The 14,081-nt window shown below is 44.8% G+C and overlaps 2 protein-coding genes across 2 annotated transcripts in view; one reads left to right on the forward strand and one right to left on the reverse strand.

The window, feature by feature from the left end:
• The window catches only part of LOC128104186 (acylcarnitine hydrolase-like), a 145,024-nt gene extending 132,915 nt beyond the window's left edge, over positions 1 to 12,109 (reverse strand). Inside the window, exon 1 of the mRNA XM_052728981.1 lies at positions 12,034 to 12,109. Within this exon, the coding sequence (XP_052584941.1) occupies positions 12,034 to 12,109 (76 nt within the window). The remainder of the gene's footprint in view (positions 1 to 12,033) is intronic.
• On the forward strand, positions 7,290 to 8,242 carry LOC128104190 (pre-mRNA-splicing factor 38A-like). Its single transcript, XM_052728986.1, has one exon. It carries the CDS (start codon positions 7,290 to 7,292, stop codon positions 8,226 to 8,228), a length of 939 nt encoding a protein of 312 aa, XP_052584946.1. The 3' UTR covers positions 8,229 to 8,242.
• Positions 12,110 to 14,081: the final 1,972 nt, after the last annotated feature.

A 14,081-nucleotide genomic window follows, 5' to 3' on the forward strand; every position in this document is an offset into this window, starting at 1 on the left:
TCTCCATCTGTGTTTTCTCTATCTGTGGGATCCTCTGCACACACCTGCTTAGAGATCCAGAATCTCCAGTGTAGCCCTCTGCTTCCTGCTTCCCACTCCTTCACCCATGCTGGATCTGTGACAAGGGAGTTACCATGATTTGGGGTGAGGTTTGGGGTGAGGGTGACTGATATTCAGAATGACTTCAGAGTCCATGCTGTGCCTTCCAGAGGGGAGAGCAATAAAAAAGCAAAATGATAGGTGGCTTTATGAGCCTGATAAGCACAGACTCTCTCACCTCTGCCTGGTTAGAGCAGGTCTCCTGTGACAATATCTTCCTCGGCCCCATAAAGCTACCAGCTACACCTTTTGAGTACAAATTCCTACCTGGATGAGGCCCACAACTGCTTCCCATTGGGAAACACAATGCATCCCACAGCAGCACAAACTCAGGCTAGGGAGCTAGCTGAGCCATTCTCAATCTGACCCCTCTGTGGGGAGGGGGGTCAAATGATCCTTGCACATGGGTCCCGTATCTCATATCCCACACATCAGATATGTACATTACAACTCATGTCAGTAGAAAAATTACATTTATAAAGTAGCATTACAATAATTTTTGTTTTTTAAATCCTAACCAAAACTTCCCCTCCCTCCTCTCTTCCCTATTCCTCCCCACCTACTCTACCCTCCACTCCATGCATTCCTCCACCTTTTCTCTTCAAACACCAGCTGGCATCCCATGGATTTCAGTCAGCCCTGGTATATCATACTGCAGTGAGACCGGGAATCCCCTCCTCCACCAAGCTTAGATGAAGCATTCCTGCAGGAGGAATGGGTCTTCAATGCAGGCAACAGAGTCAGACACCCCCTGCTCTCACTGCTAGGAGTCCCACAGGAAGACCAAGTCACACAACTGTAACATATATGGAGAGAGCCTAGGTCAGTCCCATGAAAGCTCTCTGCTTGTCAGCAACACAATAATTTTATGGTTGGGGGTCACCACAACTGCCTCAAAGGGTCACAGCATTAGAAAGGGTGAGAACCACTGAGCTAACTGATCATGCCACTGGATTAACTTCCTGACTTTTTGAAGGATGTAGCCTGTTGGTTTCTGCTTCTCATCTTGTGTGTTCAGTGTGAGACTCTGAAAGGGGAAGATGGGAACAGGGTCAGAGCTGCAAACCTTTGCAGAGTCAGAGACTGAGAGGGCAGGAGGCAATGGATCAGGGAGGGAGGAGCATATGAGTAATGACAGACAGCTGTGAGGGATAATACCGCAACTAAAGCCCACAGGTGGTCCTGCAGCACACACAGGTCAGTGATGCTCAAGGACACTCAGCATCGAGGAGTAGAACAGTGTGAGGGACTCTGATGAATGCTGGGCCTGGAGGTCAGATAGACAAGGCAGATGGTCAGGAACAGAGGGACCAATGGGGCATTTCCCTTCTCTATGTGTGGCTGTGGTTAGACTGTGGTGGTTGGTGCTGAGAACCCTTGGATAACAATGAAATTACTAACACCTTTAAGACATCATTAGGATCTTATGACTTATCACATTGGTCAGAGAATTACCCGGGTGCCCTCAAAAGGATTCTGAAAGTTTCCTGTCCCAAAACAGAACTAGAGCTCTCCAGTCTCACAGCACAGTGCTGAAAGGAGAGGCCCAGAGTCCCGTCAATGTGTCTGACCTTGGGCAAAGATGCAACTTGGCTTCTAAGGCAAAGAGTATGTGGTCTGAGCCTGTAGCATAGTCTTCAGGCCCTTCCAGAAACTGAGCCAAGAGAGTACCAGGGCAGAGTGTGTGAGCAAACCTTCATGCCTCTTCTTCCTAGATATTCTACTCTGAACTCACAAATTCCTGCCACATCCCCTGCCTAGTCAGAGACACTCTAAGGAAGCCGTACTTCCCTCAGCCTGAGACCCTTACCTGTAGATTCCTGGGTTCTAATAGTCACTTGGCATTATAGTCAACAAGATCTAGTGCACTCATTCATGATTGCTCTTCTGAACAGTTTTGGTTCAGGTACCTGGACTCTGAACCACAGACAACTGTAAGAAGACACAGAGTTGTATCACATCCTCTTCTATCACACCCAGATCTGACTCATCCACAGGGACATCAAGGTGACAGTGTCTTTCTTACACATGCTCCCTAGGATTACTTTAAAAGATAGGTGTGAGCAGGGTATAGTGGAACAAGTCTGATAATCCAGCACTCATGTTGAGGCAGAAGAAATAGGAGACTCTCCAACTGAAGTCTGGAAATCTGGCAAGAATCTATTCATACAACAATATCCTGAGGATGTTCAGGCAATGAAGGGTTGCTGGGGCAATAGGCTCAGGAAGTCCATCCCTTCCTCAGCATCTCTGAGTGGGTGATGGATACTGTGGAGGAAAGAGACATTTCCTTTAGTGATGTTGCTACTGGCAAACCACCCATACTCCTGTAAATAAACCCTCATCCAATTAGTTACTCTAATCAAACTGATTGGATGATCAACAACTATTTAAAAGACAATAAAGTAGAAGAGTGACCAGCTGACAGCCAAAAGGAGAAGATGAACAGTAAGAGTAGTAGAGGAATGAAAAGGAACTAAAACCTCATTCACATGTTTGAAAATGTCATAATGAAACCCATTATTATGGATCATTAGTATATACTAAGAGAAAACTTAGAGGAAAAAAAGAATTCCAACACACTAATGTCTTTGCAGATTATCTACATCAAGACAACATTATTGTTGTAGAGAGATGTTTTTAAAAGGGAGTATTATAAGATCTTCCATTGTGCTGCAGGCCTAAGCATATTCAGCTTTATTCCTCTGCCAGGTGTAATAATACAAGGCTCTAGGAACCCCACTAGGAAGACAGTGAACCTTGTTTACATTCCTGGTGGACTTCTATCCAGTGCACATCAGCAACCACACGTGATCCCATTCACCAACAGAGAAGGGGTTCTTAGCTTGTAACTCCAGATGCCTCCAAAACCAGATGCATGGCAACTGTAAAGGGAAGACTCTTTGCTTGAGTGTGTCTTGTCCTCTCCTTGGGGGCCTCTCTTTAACACTGTGCTGCAAACATCTGTTCTTTCAAATACCAAATCTGAAAATGGACTGTTGGGAAGAGGAGACTCTTGGATCTATTGAGCTATGTGAAAACCACACATACATCTCTTGGGATTCAGCTCTTCTGAGTCATCACTCAGGTTGGGGTTGACTTTGGGATTTCCATGCTGCTGTAAGCAACATCTGTTACCCTCACACCACACCCCAATAAACTCATTGGTCACCCAGGAAATGAAAAAGATTGCCAGCTCTGCTTCAAAAAAAACTAAAAAAATCAAAAAGAGGATAAATGTGTGCACAAATCTTTGGTTTTCACGTATTGGTCACAATCTAACCCCTTCTTGGGCTAGGCTTATCCACCCTCAGACTGAAAGGACACCATTCCACTAAAATCATTTCAGAGACAGCTGCTCTTTGTGAATGAATTGTCATGATTGTGCCATGCCTCAAGTAGGGCCATATCTTCAAGTTTTATCTAAAGCTGTAACAGTGCCAGACATCAATGGTGGATTCAGTGAGCTTCATATTCTGAGAATCCATATGTCAAGGTGTGTCATGTAGGCAGTAATTCACTGAGGATAGAGGGTTGAGTTTTTGACCTTGGAAAGATGTAGGCAAAATCCTCTGATGCATGTATATGGCGCTGCTCTGGTCTTTTTCACATCAGTTGTCACAAAAGGTGCTTACCCACGTGGATCAGATGGGGGAAGAACTCTCAGAAACACCAGGCTGATTTGAAACTTAGGTCTGTCAGATTCTACAGTGTCCAAACATGATGCTCTGTGAGGTGAGGTGCCAGGGAGATGGGAGCTTGTGGACATGACAAACCCAGAAGAGCCAGAAGGGCTTAGCTGGACACTTCCCTGCACCTTTGGTCGTGGAAAGAATCAGGGCTGTCTGTAGCATGAATCTTAAAAGGTCTTATTAATAAAATCAAAACCGAGGCCAGTTATTGGGGTCAGTGCTGGTAGATCAGAGAGACAGAACAAGTCACAGCTATATCACCTCGCAGGATCCTCAGCTGGTCTTGTCTCCTCAGACTGGAAGCCTCTGTGTCCTCATCCCAATGGCTCTCAGCTGAACTGTGCTTCTCAAAAGCCTGAACGCTTAAACAGCCAAATGCTTAACCAGCCAAATGCTTCTAGTTTCTGGTCTCCACCCCTTATATATCTTTCTGTTTTTGCCATCACTCCCTGGGATTAAAGACTCACTTCTTGGGATTAAAGGCGTGTGTCACCACGCCTGGCTGTTTCCAATGTGGCCTTGAACTCACAGAGATCCCAGATGGATTTCTCCCTCTGGAATGCTTGGATTAAAGGCGGTGAGTGCTACTATTTTCTGGCCTCTGTATCTAGTGGCTGTCTGTTCTCTGACCCCAGATAACTTTATTAGGGTGCACAATATTTTGGAGAATACAATACCACCACAGCTGTCTAAAGAGTGCATAGCATCCAAGGCAATCCCAGTCTGAGACAGAGAATAGTTACATGATTCCTCAAGTCCATCATCCACCCTCACTCAAATCAGAACTTGCACAGCCTAGGTTTATTAGGGTCATTAGATGAAAATGGTGATTCTTGCATATTCTACCCTGGACTCCATGGGGTAGACAGGATACAGCACAGCCTGACTTTGGTGCTGGGAGAGGGAAGAGCAATTCCTCTGAGTGCAGGAGGATGGCTGCCTGATGCTTCCACTGCAGTCTGAAGGCATTATTGAGCTCCATTTGCAAATACCCCTGTGTGAGCTTAGGGGGCTCATAGGACACTTTAGAATTTCAGTAGCCATATTATTTTTGAAGAGCTTCATTATAAAATGATCCATAGATGATCAAATCCAGCCATTTATATGAATACCTTTGTCGTTTTGAGCAAATGTATGAGACATTGTAACCATGTCCAATTGAAGTGTGAGGAGGTTTCTGTCACTCAAAACAGTTCCTTCTCACCCCTTTACACTGGCTATTGTCTGAACCATGTTTCCTGGCAACAACCTAGCTGCTTTCTAGTTCTGGGGTAAGAAAAGGACCACAATTTAGACATTTTAAATCTCTGTGTATGCTATCACAGAAATGGAATTATTTGTCTGTGCCACAAGTGTGCTTGACATGTCACGTCGCCTGTGTCTCGAAGACTCTTCCACTGTGACATAAGGTAGTGTGGGAAGCATCAGATGCCCATTTTCATCTCCATCTTCCCTGAAACTGTCTGCACAGTGAGTGCCCTCTCACCCTGTCCTGACCTGCTGACTCTCTGTTCACCTTGTGAACTCCAGCAGTGTGAGGATAAGAAGGCATGGGAAAGTGCCTTTTTCCTGGGAACTGCAGAGGTTCTCAAGGGACACAATTCATACACCTCTGCCTCACATAGGTTAACGTTCTCTTTGGCCACAAATTGTACCTAATGGTTCCCATTGTCTGTAAAATCATGTGAGGAGGTGGGATGCACTATATTATACTGATTGAAAAGGAATCATTTGTATCTCATCTTACTATTAGGTACAAGCTATTCAAGCTTGTTGTCTCTTGTTTTACAGTGTCATTCCTTATATGCAGGCAACACATTTTACCCACTACCCAGTTCAGGACCACCTGAGTGATCTAATTTAACTACTACTCTCTATCAAGTCCTTGTGAACATCTCAAACACAGGTATTTGAGAGCAGTATTTTCTTTTCAATGGGCTAAAGACGTCAGCGAAGAACTGCTGATCTTTTAACATATGCATGTTTAACTTTTAATGCAGATGCCAAACTGTCTTCCATGACTGTCATTTTGCATCTTCTCCAGACAAATGTGAGGGTGCCAGTGTCTTCATATCTTTTCGACCACTTGGCATTATGGCTCCTAAGGCTGATTGTATTAATGGGTGTGAAGGAACGTCTCATTGCAGATGTTTCAATGAAAATTGAGCCTCTGTTCCCCGCTTCCACTTGCTCCTGTTCACTCCATACCTCCTTCCATAGAAATGCACCTCAGCATCTTTATTTCACATATCTGCTATGGCCTTGGAAATTACCAGCAGAGGGTCTCTGAATGAAGGTGCAGTGAATAACAAAGCACATGGTTTCCACCCCTCCCCCAGCTCTCTCAGTTATTGTTCTAGTGCTGTGAAGAGAAACCATGACCAAGACATCTTGTAGTAGAAATCATTTAATTGGGAGCTTCCTTACAGTTTTCAAAGGATGAGTCCATGTGCCACGATCCTGGTGAGCAGCATGGCAGCAGGCAGGCATGGTGCTGTGGCCTCTTGCTGCAGCTGAGAGATTGCACCCTGATCCACCAGCAGGAGCCAGAGAGTTAAACTGGGCCTGGCATGGGTTTTTGAAACCTTAAACCCCATCCCCATTGAAATACCTTCTCCAAAAAGACCATGCCTCCTAAACAGTCCACCAACCAGGAACCAAACACTCAAATATATGAGTCTATAGGGGTCATTCACATTCTAACCAGCACACCAGCTGAGCTGTGAAAAAAGTCTTATATCAAGAAGAAGCAACAGGAAGCCCAGGATACATGGAGAAACCACTGAGAGTAGGGAGAACAGCTGCCATTAATGGCTGGGATAACAGACTGGGCAGGAATGCATTGGAGCTGCTACAGCGTAACAGTAGGAAGTTTTAATTATTAGAGGAGGCTGGGAAAGGCATGGCTGTGTCATGCTAGGAAAAACACAAAAGAACTAAGGAGGGAGTGCCCGCCACTGAACAGGCTCTGGGTGCATGTGTGTGGAACATGGAAATCCCTGAGTCAGTGGAGAACGCCCAGCGGGCCTGGAGCCGCACTCACCATGCTGAAGATTGCCAGTGCTGGAGGATTCCCCGTGCTTCCCACTGCTTCCAGTCCGGGGAGCTGCTCCACAGCGCTCCAGTGTCTGAGCTAGACCCCTCCCGGGTGCCCCAGCCACACCACAGCCCGCCAGCACATGCACAGGCCCCAGCAGGAATAGAAGTCAGAGAAAACTTTTCCCACCACCAGCCGTGACCCCGCCCACAGCTTGGTTCCCATTGGCTTTCTCAACTGCCTCGCCACGCCCACCGAGGGCTCCTGACGTGCTCAGCCATCTCTGAGACCAGTCTTGGGTAGTCCCCAGAAAGGGTTCAGAGCGGCAATTTCCGTTTCCAAGCTGGTGGCCTTCAGGTCTTAAAAGGGTTTCCTCCGCCTGTGGATGTCTTTTTTTAAAACCTGGATGTGACGATTTGTATTGAAGAAGCCGAGGGAAATAGAATCGAAAGCGTTTTAAGATGGCGAACCGTACGCTCAAGGATGCCCACAGCATCCATGGCACCAACCCTCAGTATCTGGTGGAGAAGATCATTCGCACACGGATCTATGAATCAAAGTACTGGAAAGAAGAGTGCTTTGGACTTACGGCTGAACTTGTAGTTGACAAAGCCATGGAGTTGAAGTTTGTGGGTGGTGTCTACGGTGGAAACATAAAGCCAACTCCTTTTCTGTGTTTAACCTTGAAGATGCTTCAGATTCAACCTGAGAAGGATATCATTGTTGAGTTCATAAAAAATGAAGATTTCAAGTATGTCCGGATGTTGGGGGCACTTTACATGAGGCTGACAGGAACTGCAATGGATTGCTACAAGTACTTGGAGCCTTTGTACAATGACTATCGAAAAATCAAGAGCCAGAACCGGAATGGGGAGTTTGAACTGATGCACGTAGATGAGTTCATTGATGAACTTCTGCACAGTGAGAGAGTGTGTGATATCATTTTGCCCCGGCTACAGAAACGCTATGTGCTGGAGTTAGCTGAACAACTGGAGGCCCGAGTTAGTGCTCTAGAAGAGGACATGGATGATGTGGACTCCAGTGAAGAGGAGGAAGAAGAAGATGAGAAGCTGGAAAGAGTACCATCACCTGGTCATCGACGAAGAAGCTACAGAGTCCTGGAGGAGCTACGACGTTCTCCTGCACTGTGCTACAGGAGGAGTCGGAGTCGGTCTCCCAGGAGGCGAAGTAGATCCCCCAAAAGAAGAAGCCCTTCTCCACGCCGAGAAAGGCATAGGAGCAAGAGTCCACGACGCCATCGAAGCAGGTCCCGAGACAGACGACACAGATCCCGCTCTAAATCCCCAGGTCACCACCGCAGTCACAGACATAGGAGTCACTCCAAGTCTCCTGAAAGTTCTAAGAAAAGACACAAGAAGAGCCGGAGAGGAAATGAGTAATGGATTCATTTTGACTTCTGTTCAGATGTCCTCCTGTGGATAGGAGAAGAATATGTTTAGTGAAAGGATCAAGATCTCCTCCTCAGGCAGCTATGCGTATTTTGAGTTTTTAAAAAATCAAGTCGTTTGGTTGGTTTTTGTTTTGTTTTTATTTTAATATTACAGAGGTGGTGCTAAGTTTTGTATCTCTTTGAATTATTATTATTATTATTATTTTTTTTGGTTTTTCGAGACAGGGTTTCTCTGTGTAGCTTTGCGCCTTTCCTGGAACTCACTTGGTAGCCCAGGCTGGCCTCGAACTCACAGAGATTCGCCTGGCTCTGCCTCCCGAGTGCTGGGATTAAAGGCGTGGGCCACCACCGCCCGGCTTTTCTCTTTGAATTATAATCAACATCTTTGAAGGATGTTTTTGACCAAATCAAGGTCAGGTTTTGACCTAACCAACTATGGTTATTTATACTTAAAAAGGGTCAAGAGGATCTGGGAGTTGGGGAGATTCATGAGAATGAAGAGATGTAGCCACGTGGTGATCCTTTTCTTATTTGTAATTAAACTGGACACAGTTGTCATTTTTCTTTATTTTCTGCTTTCTCTATGAAAACCTGAGAGTTCTGTGGTTGATACTGCGGCGACCCAGTTAGTAAAGCATAGTAATTCCTAACTTCTCATGAACTACAGACAGCAGTAGTATATTAAACATGCAAAGTTACCAGTTAGCAGTTTTGTAAGAACAAGATACGTTCAAACGTAAAGGTTTTTATGGTGGTATTTTACTGTACTGAAATGTGATTTTAATTGTATGTTAATAAATAAATTTGCCCGGGGTCAGTGCTATTAGAGCCATAGCAAGAGCGTGGCGGTGGTGGTGCAAGCCTTTAATCCCAGCACTTGGTCGACAGAGCTAGGTAGATCTCTGTGTGTAAAAAGATACAGCCAGCATTGGAGACACATGCCTTTAATCTCAATCCCAACTATAGAAGACCTGGAAGTCTTTACAGACAGGCAGTGATGAGCCATGGGTTTACAACCAATGAGAAGGCAGAACCGACAGTCTTTATAAAGACAAACACACAGGAAGTAGTTCCCTTTCGGAGAGCTCTCTTGGCTGAAGTAGGAAGGGTAAGGCTCATAGTTCTGACCTCTTGGCTTTCTTTGAATCGGCTCTGTGTTTCTTATTTAATAAGATGGTTGGTTACATCTACAGGTTTTTCTGAATTTCTTTTTAATTCAGTTTCATTAAACAATTCAACATGATTGCACTTAACATCCTTTGTACAAGCCAGGTATGGTGGTTCACACCTGTAATCTCAACACAGGCTGAAGCAGAATACAGTTTGTAGTTTTGACCTAAGTTGCTAGATAACATTAGAGACTGCTTTAGAGGGGATGGGAGTGAGAGGGCTGTGGTAATGAAAACAACACACTCAGTTTAGTAAGTTGAAGACATCCGAGGGTATTTCTACATGGATGGAAATAGGGAGTAGTGGGGCTCAGCAGAGTGATCTAGGCCAGAACTAAGAATTGTCAAAGATGTTTAGAGGCCCAAGGGAGTATGAATAGATTTAAGGTCAAACAGAAGCACCACAGGCAATGCCCACATTTGGGACTAGTAATACAGGTCACCTAGTAAATACTGGAATGAGCCGTTCACAAAGGTAGAAGAATCAGTAAGTCAAGGATACCGAAGGGTCTGAAGATATAAAAGCAAAGTAAAAGCTTTACTATGGTCCATAGGCTCTGACACTAGAGAGTATTACAAACTTAGCTAAAACAGTTCCTTTTGCCTGTACTTACCTTTCCTCTTTTAAGGGGGTAGAAATGATTGACTTCTTGTAACTCTAATCCTAAGAAGAATTGTAAAGACCAGCTGCCTTATAGGAACCAGCTTCTCAGGAAGTAATATCTGGTCCTAGAATAAACATTTCTATTGTTTGCTGTTGTGTGAGGGACTGTTGAAGCAATATTAAAAGCAGTTTTTATCAAAAAAAAAAAAAACCTCTGTGTGCTTGACCTGAGTCCCCTTTAGCTCCTAGATTTTCTGGGACAGAGTATTCATCTAGAACTGCAGCTTTCTGGCCTTCAGGGCTCAGTCCACAGCAAGCTGAATGTTCAGTTGCAGGTGCTGCTCCTTATGGACCAACTCAGGCCAGTAGGGTACACCCTTGCTGTTGGGGTTCCTGTGGATATGTCACCAACAGAAAAGGGTCACTCTCATCCAAGACCTGATCCATTTGGGCCAGATTTAACCTTGCCATAATTAACCTTGCCATATTTAACCAAGCCATAATTAACCTTGCATGTGTTTGAATAAAGCAACTGGAATGAGCTAGTGGAGTGTTAGTCTTTTCCAAAAACACTGTACCCCTCTGCTTCTTCAGAAAATGAAGGCTTGGCATCTTAGTGAGTTTCTCTTGCTACTGCAGCACCTATGACCCAACATCAAACAATATGTTTCCTTTAGGCTCTGTTCCTCATTGGGGATGTGATGTGATCAGCTCCCTTGAACTTCGGCCCCTGTGGTTTCCCACCTATGGTGATTATAACCTGGGATTGTGACCCAGAGTAAAATCTTACTTCACTACGTTGCTTTTGTAGGGAACTATGGATACTATGGGTATTGGGGTTCTGTGCCCACATAGGAGCTACAGTAATGAATGGACAATACCACAGGGGAGTGAGACATTCTTCATCTCACTCCAGACTCTCAAGGTACCTCCTTCTTCCACATAGTCTCCAGATGAAAGCATGTGTACTTGTTCCTTAGTCAATGACACCTGGACAATGGATGGTCACAGTGACTGTGAAGAATGGCCTTAGTCTCTGCTCCTTACTGAAGTACCTGTAGCTAAATCCTCACAGATGTCAAGCTGTGACCCAGGAGACTGGCACAGTTGTTTTTCTCTAATACTTAGCACATTCATCAGAAAAATGCCTGGGGGGCTGCCCTCAGCATGGAAAGAATGCTGCTATAGAGCTGAGATAGAGAAAGCATTGCATTGTGGCCTAGAGTTCAGGCCTGAAGTCCCCTGGGCCCCAAAACTTACATGGTCGGATAGGAGGTCCCATCTCTCACACCACCCCATGGTTCAGGGAGCTCAGGGAGTCCTACAGGTGGCTTGGCAAAGAGAATTCCCAAGAATATATGGACACCAACATCATTGTCTTTCACACGGACAGGGCTTCCTCCCATCTGCCCTGTGTGTGTGTGTGTGTGTGTGTGTGTGTGTGTGTTATCCTTATGGGACTGGCTGTGTCCTGGCCTATAGGTGGAGAGATGCCATCAGTTGACCTTTGGGAATTCCTACCTCATTGTCACTGTGGTACATGGGAAATATAACCTGGGTTCTCTCAGTTCAGATCTTGAATGTGGAGATGAAGCCTTCTGGATTTCCTAGGGCTTTAAATCTTGTCCATTGGCTCTCTTGAATATTGACAGGACACTTCTCTAGTCAACAAGGTGACAGGCTCAGAACCATTAGGCATTATGTAGGAATTATTGTCATTATCCACATTCACTAGGAGCTGTAGCCACAACCACACACAGAGGAGGGTCATGTCCCTCCTATTCTTCTGTGCCTGCAGTCTCCTCAGTACATAGTACCCTTACACATCTCTGACCCTCCATATACCACAGGGCCCATCCTGTGGGTTTGGTGTGTGCATCAGGAGACTCACATTTCCCCCAATTTCATCGTCATCTCCACCAGCTCCTCCCTGATGTGTCTCTCCCACAAGCTCAGCCTCTGACTCTGCAGAACTGAGTAACTCTGACCCTAGTTCCTTCTGCTCACTTAGACAGTGTCACCATGCACATGGAGAAGGAGAAGCAGGAGGTCACAGGTCACAGCATACAGCCAGTCAGGAAGTCTACCAAGTGGCATGTCGAATCTCAGGCCTAAGTCGAGATGACTCTCTGGCACAGCCATATCTGAATGGAATGGCAGAAGTCATAAAGCCAGCACAGCTGTTTGACAAAGATCCAGCAAAGCTGAACCACATGATGGCTGCCATGTCACCTTTGGTTTTCATTTCCACTTGTTACATACTTGGGGCCCTTTTAATATTTGTACAATTTGAGGATATTGGATTGATGGAAAATTCCTTATGAATCATTTATGCCTTCTCCAGGAATGCTGCTTCTAAGCTTACTGAAGAAAGTCCTGAACATTGTATTCTCCCCCACTTTTAGGGAGATATCCTTATCTACTTGAAGGTCTTCCTTACGCCTTGGAGGTTGTGACACATAAAGAAACCAGAGGTCTCTTTATGAGGCTATGAGACATTCTTGAAACATCTGTCTCTGTACTTACAGTGGAACAAGATTTTCAAAACAAAGTAAATTCAAAAAGGTCAATAAGATCCAGTGGGCTAGAGGAGTTGGCCACAGTTTAGATTACAAGGCTCTTCCCACTGTGCACTCAGACAATTACGTGGCATACAACTCTGCCCTACTGCCCTACATAGAGACATATTGATAAGCAAAGTATGGAGTGGAAAGATGATAAAAAGTATGAGGTGTTAGGACCTCCCTCTCTTAGAAGTTAGCTAATGTAGAGCCACTATAATGTCATATGACCAAGGAACAACAGAATGCCAGGATTAGACATATAGATAAATTCTATAAAGATGTAAATGTGAACATTGATTGTATTATGCCAGAATTTGAATAACTGCAGCAGCTTTAGACTGAGGATTTTTCCTGGGTACTCTGACCATTAAGATTTAATAATACACTGCTTGAGACATGGCAAAATGCCCAGTGTGGTTCAAGATTTTGTTTTGGTATAGTGTCCTTGAAGTAACCAAAGCAACCAGCCTGAGCACAGACTGTCATATGCCTCTAGATTCTCAAAAATTGGGTCATGGGGTTAATGAGTAAGAATGATAACTATTTATTAATGATGTCAAAACTTGGAGGAAAATGACTGGAAATTGTAACTCTGTTCTGTCATAATTTATTAATGATTACTAAAAGATGAGCAAAAGGAAGTGAAACACATATCCAAAACAAAAAATGATATGATCTCTGTTTTGGAACATTAAGGATGTATCCATGCTTACTAAAATCTGTGTAAATAAACACTCTGACTGCTGCAAGATTCTCCTGACCACCATGGCCTGGCTCACTTCCTTCTCCCGTTGACACCTTACACCCTCTGCAGGACCCATCTACCACCAGGGATGGCTCCCAGCAACACTCTAATAACAGGAAACAGAAACAGGTGGGCCTTGACCAGACAGGAATTTGTACCTCTGGGGATGTAGGTGTGGAAATTTATTTGAATTTGGCAAAGTTCTTATTGCAGGAGAACTGATAAGGCAGAAGCCAAAGGGAGCCAAGAGTCAGCAGGCGGAGCAAAGCCACCTCTGCAGGTTCTGCTCCTTCCCTGGCCTCTGGGATAGACATAGCATGGCTTCTGAAGTCCTTCTGTTATGCTAGGATCCCTGTCTTTGAACATGGAGTCACCATAGTGCAAGGGCAGGAGCTTTGACTGTGACCTTCATCCTCAAGACTCCTCTATGCTGTCAGGACTCATAGAGCAATGAGTCCACCCTCAGAGTCCCTTGTCCTTATGGTAATCTTAGGACCTGCAGGTGCCCTTCATGTCAGGTCATGGCAGTTTCATTGGAAGACATTGAAATTCTGGCTCCTCTTTTTGGGTGTACAGGAGTTCAATAACATCTCCAGGCCTTAGTGCAGTGGTTCTCAACCTCCCAAATGCTGCGACCCTTTAATACAGTTCCAAAACATAAAATTACTTTGTTTCTACTTCATAACCATACTTTTGATACTGTTAAGAATCATAATGTAAATATCTGTCATGGAGAATATCTGATATGTGACCCCAAAAG

The sequence above is a fragment of the Peromyscus californicus genome, unplaced genomic scaffold (genome assembly GCF_007827085.1).
Source record: "Peromyscus californicus insignis strain IS unplaced genomic scaffold, ASM782708v3 Scaffold_8__1_contigs__length_139910024, whole genome shotgun sequence".
Lineage (NCBI taxonomy): Eukaryota > Metazoa > Chordata > Mammalia > Rodentia > Cricetidae > Peromyscus > Peromyscus californicus.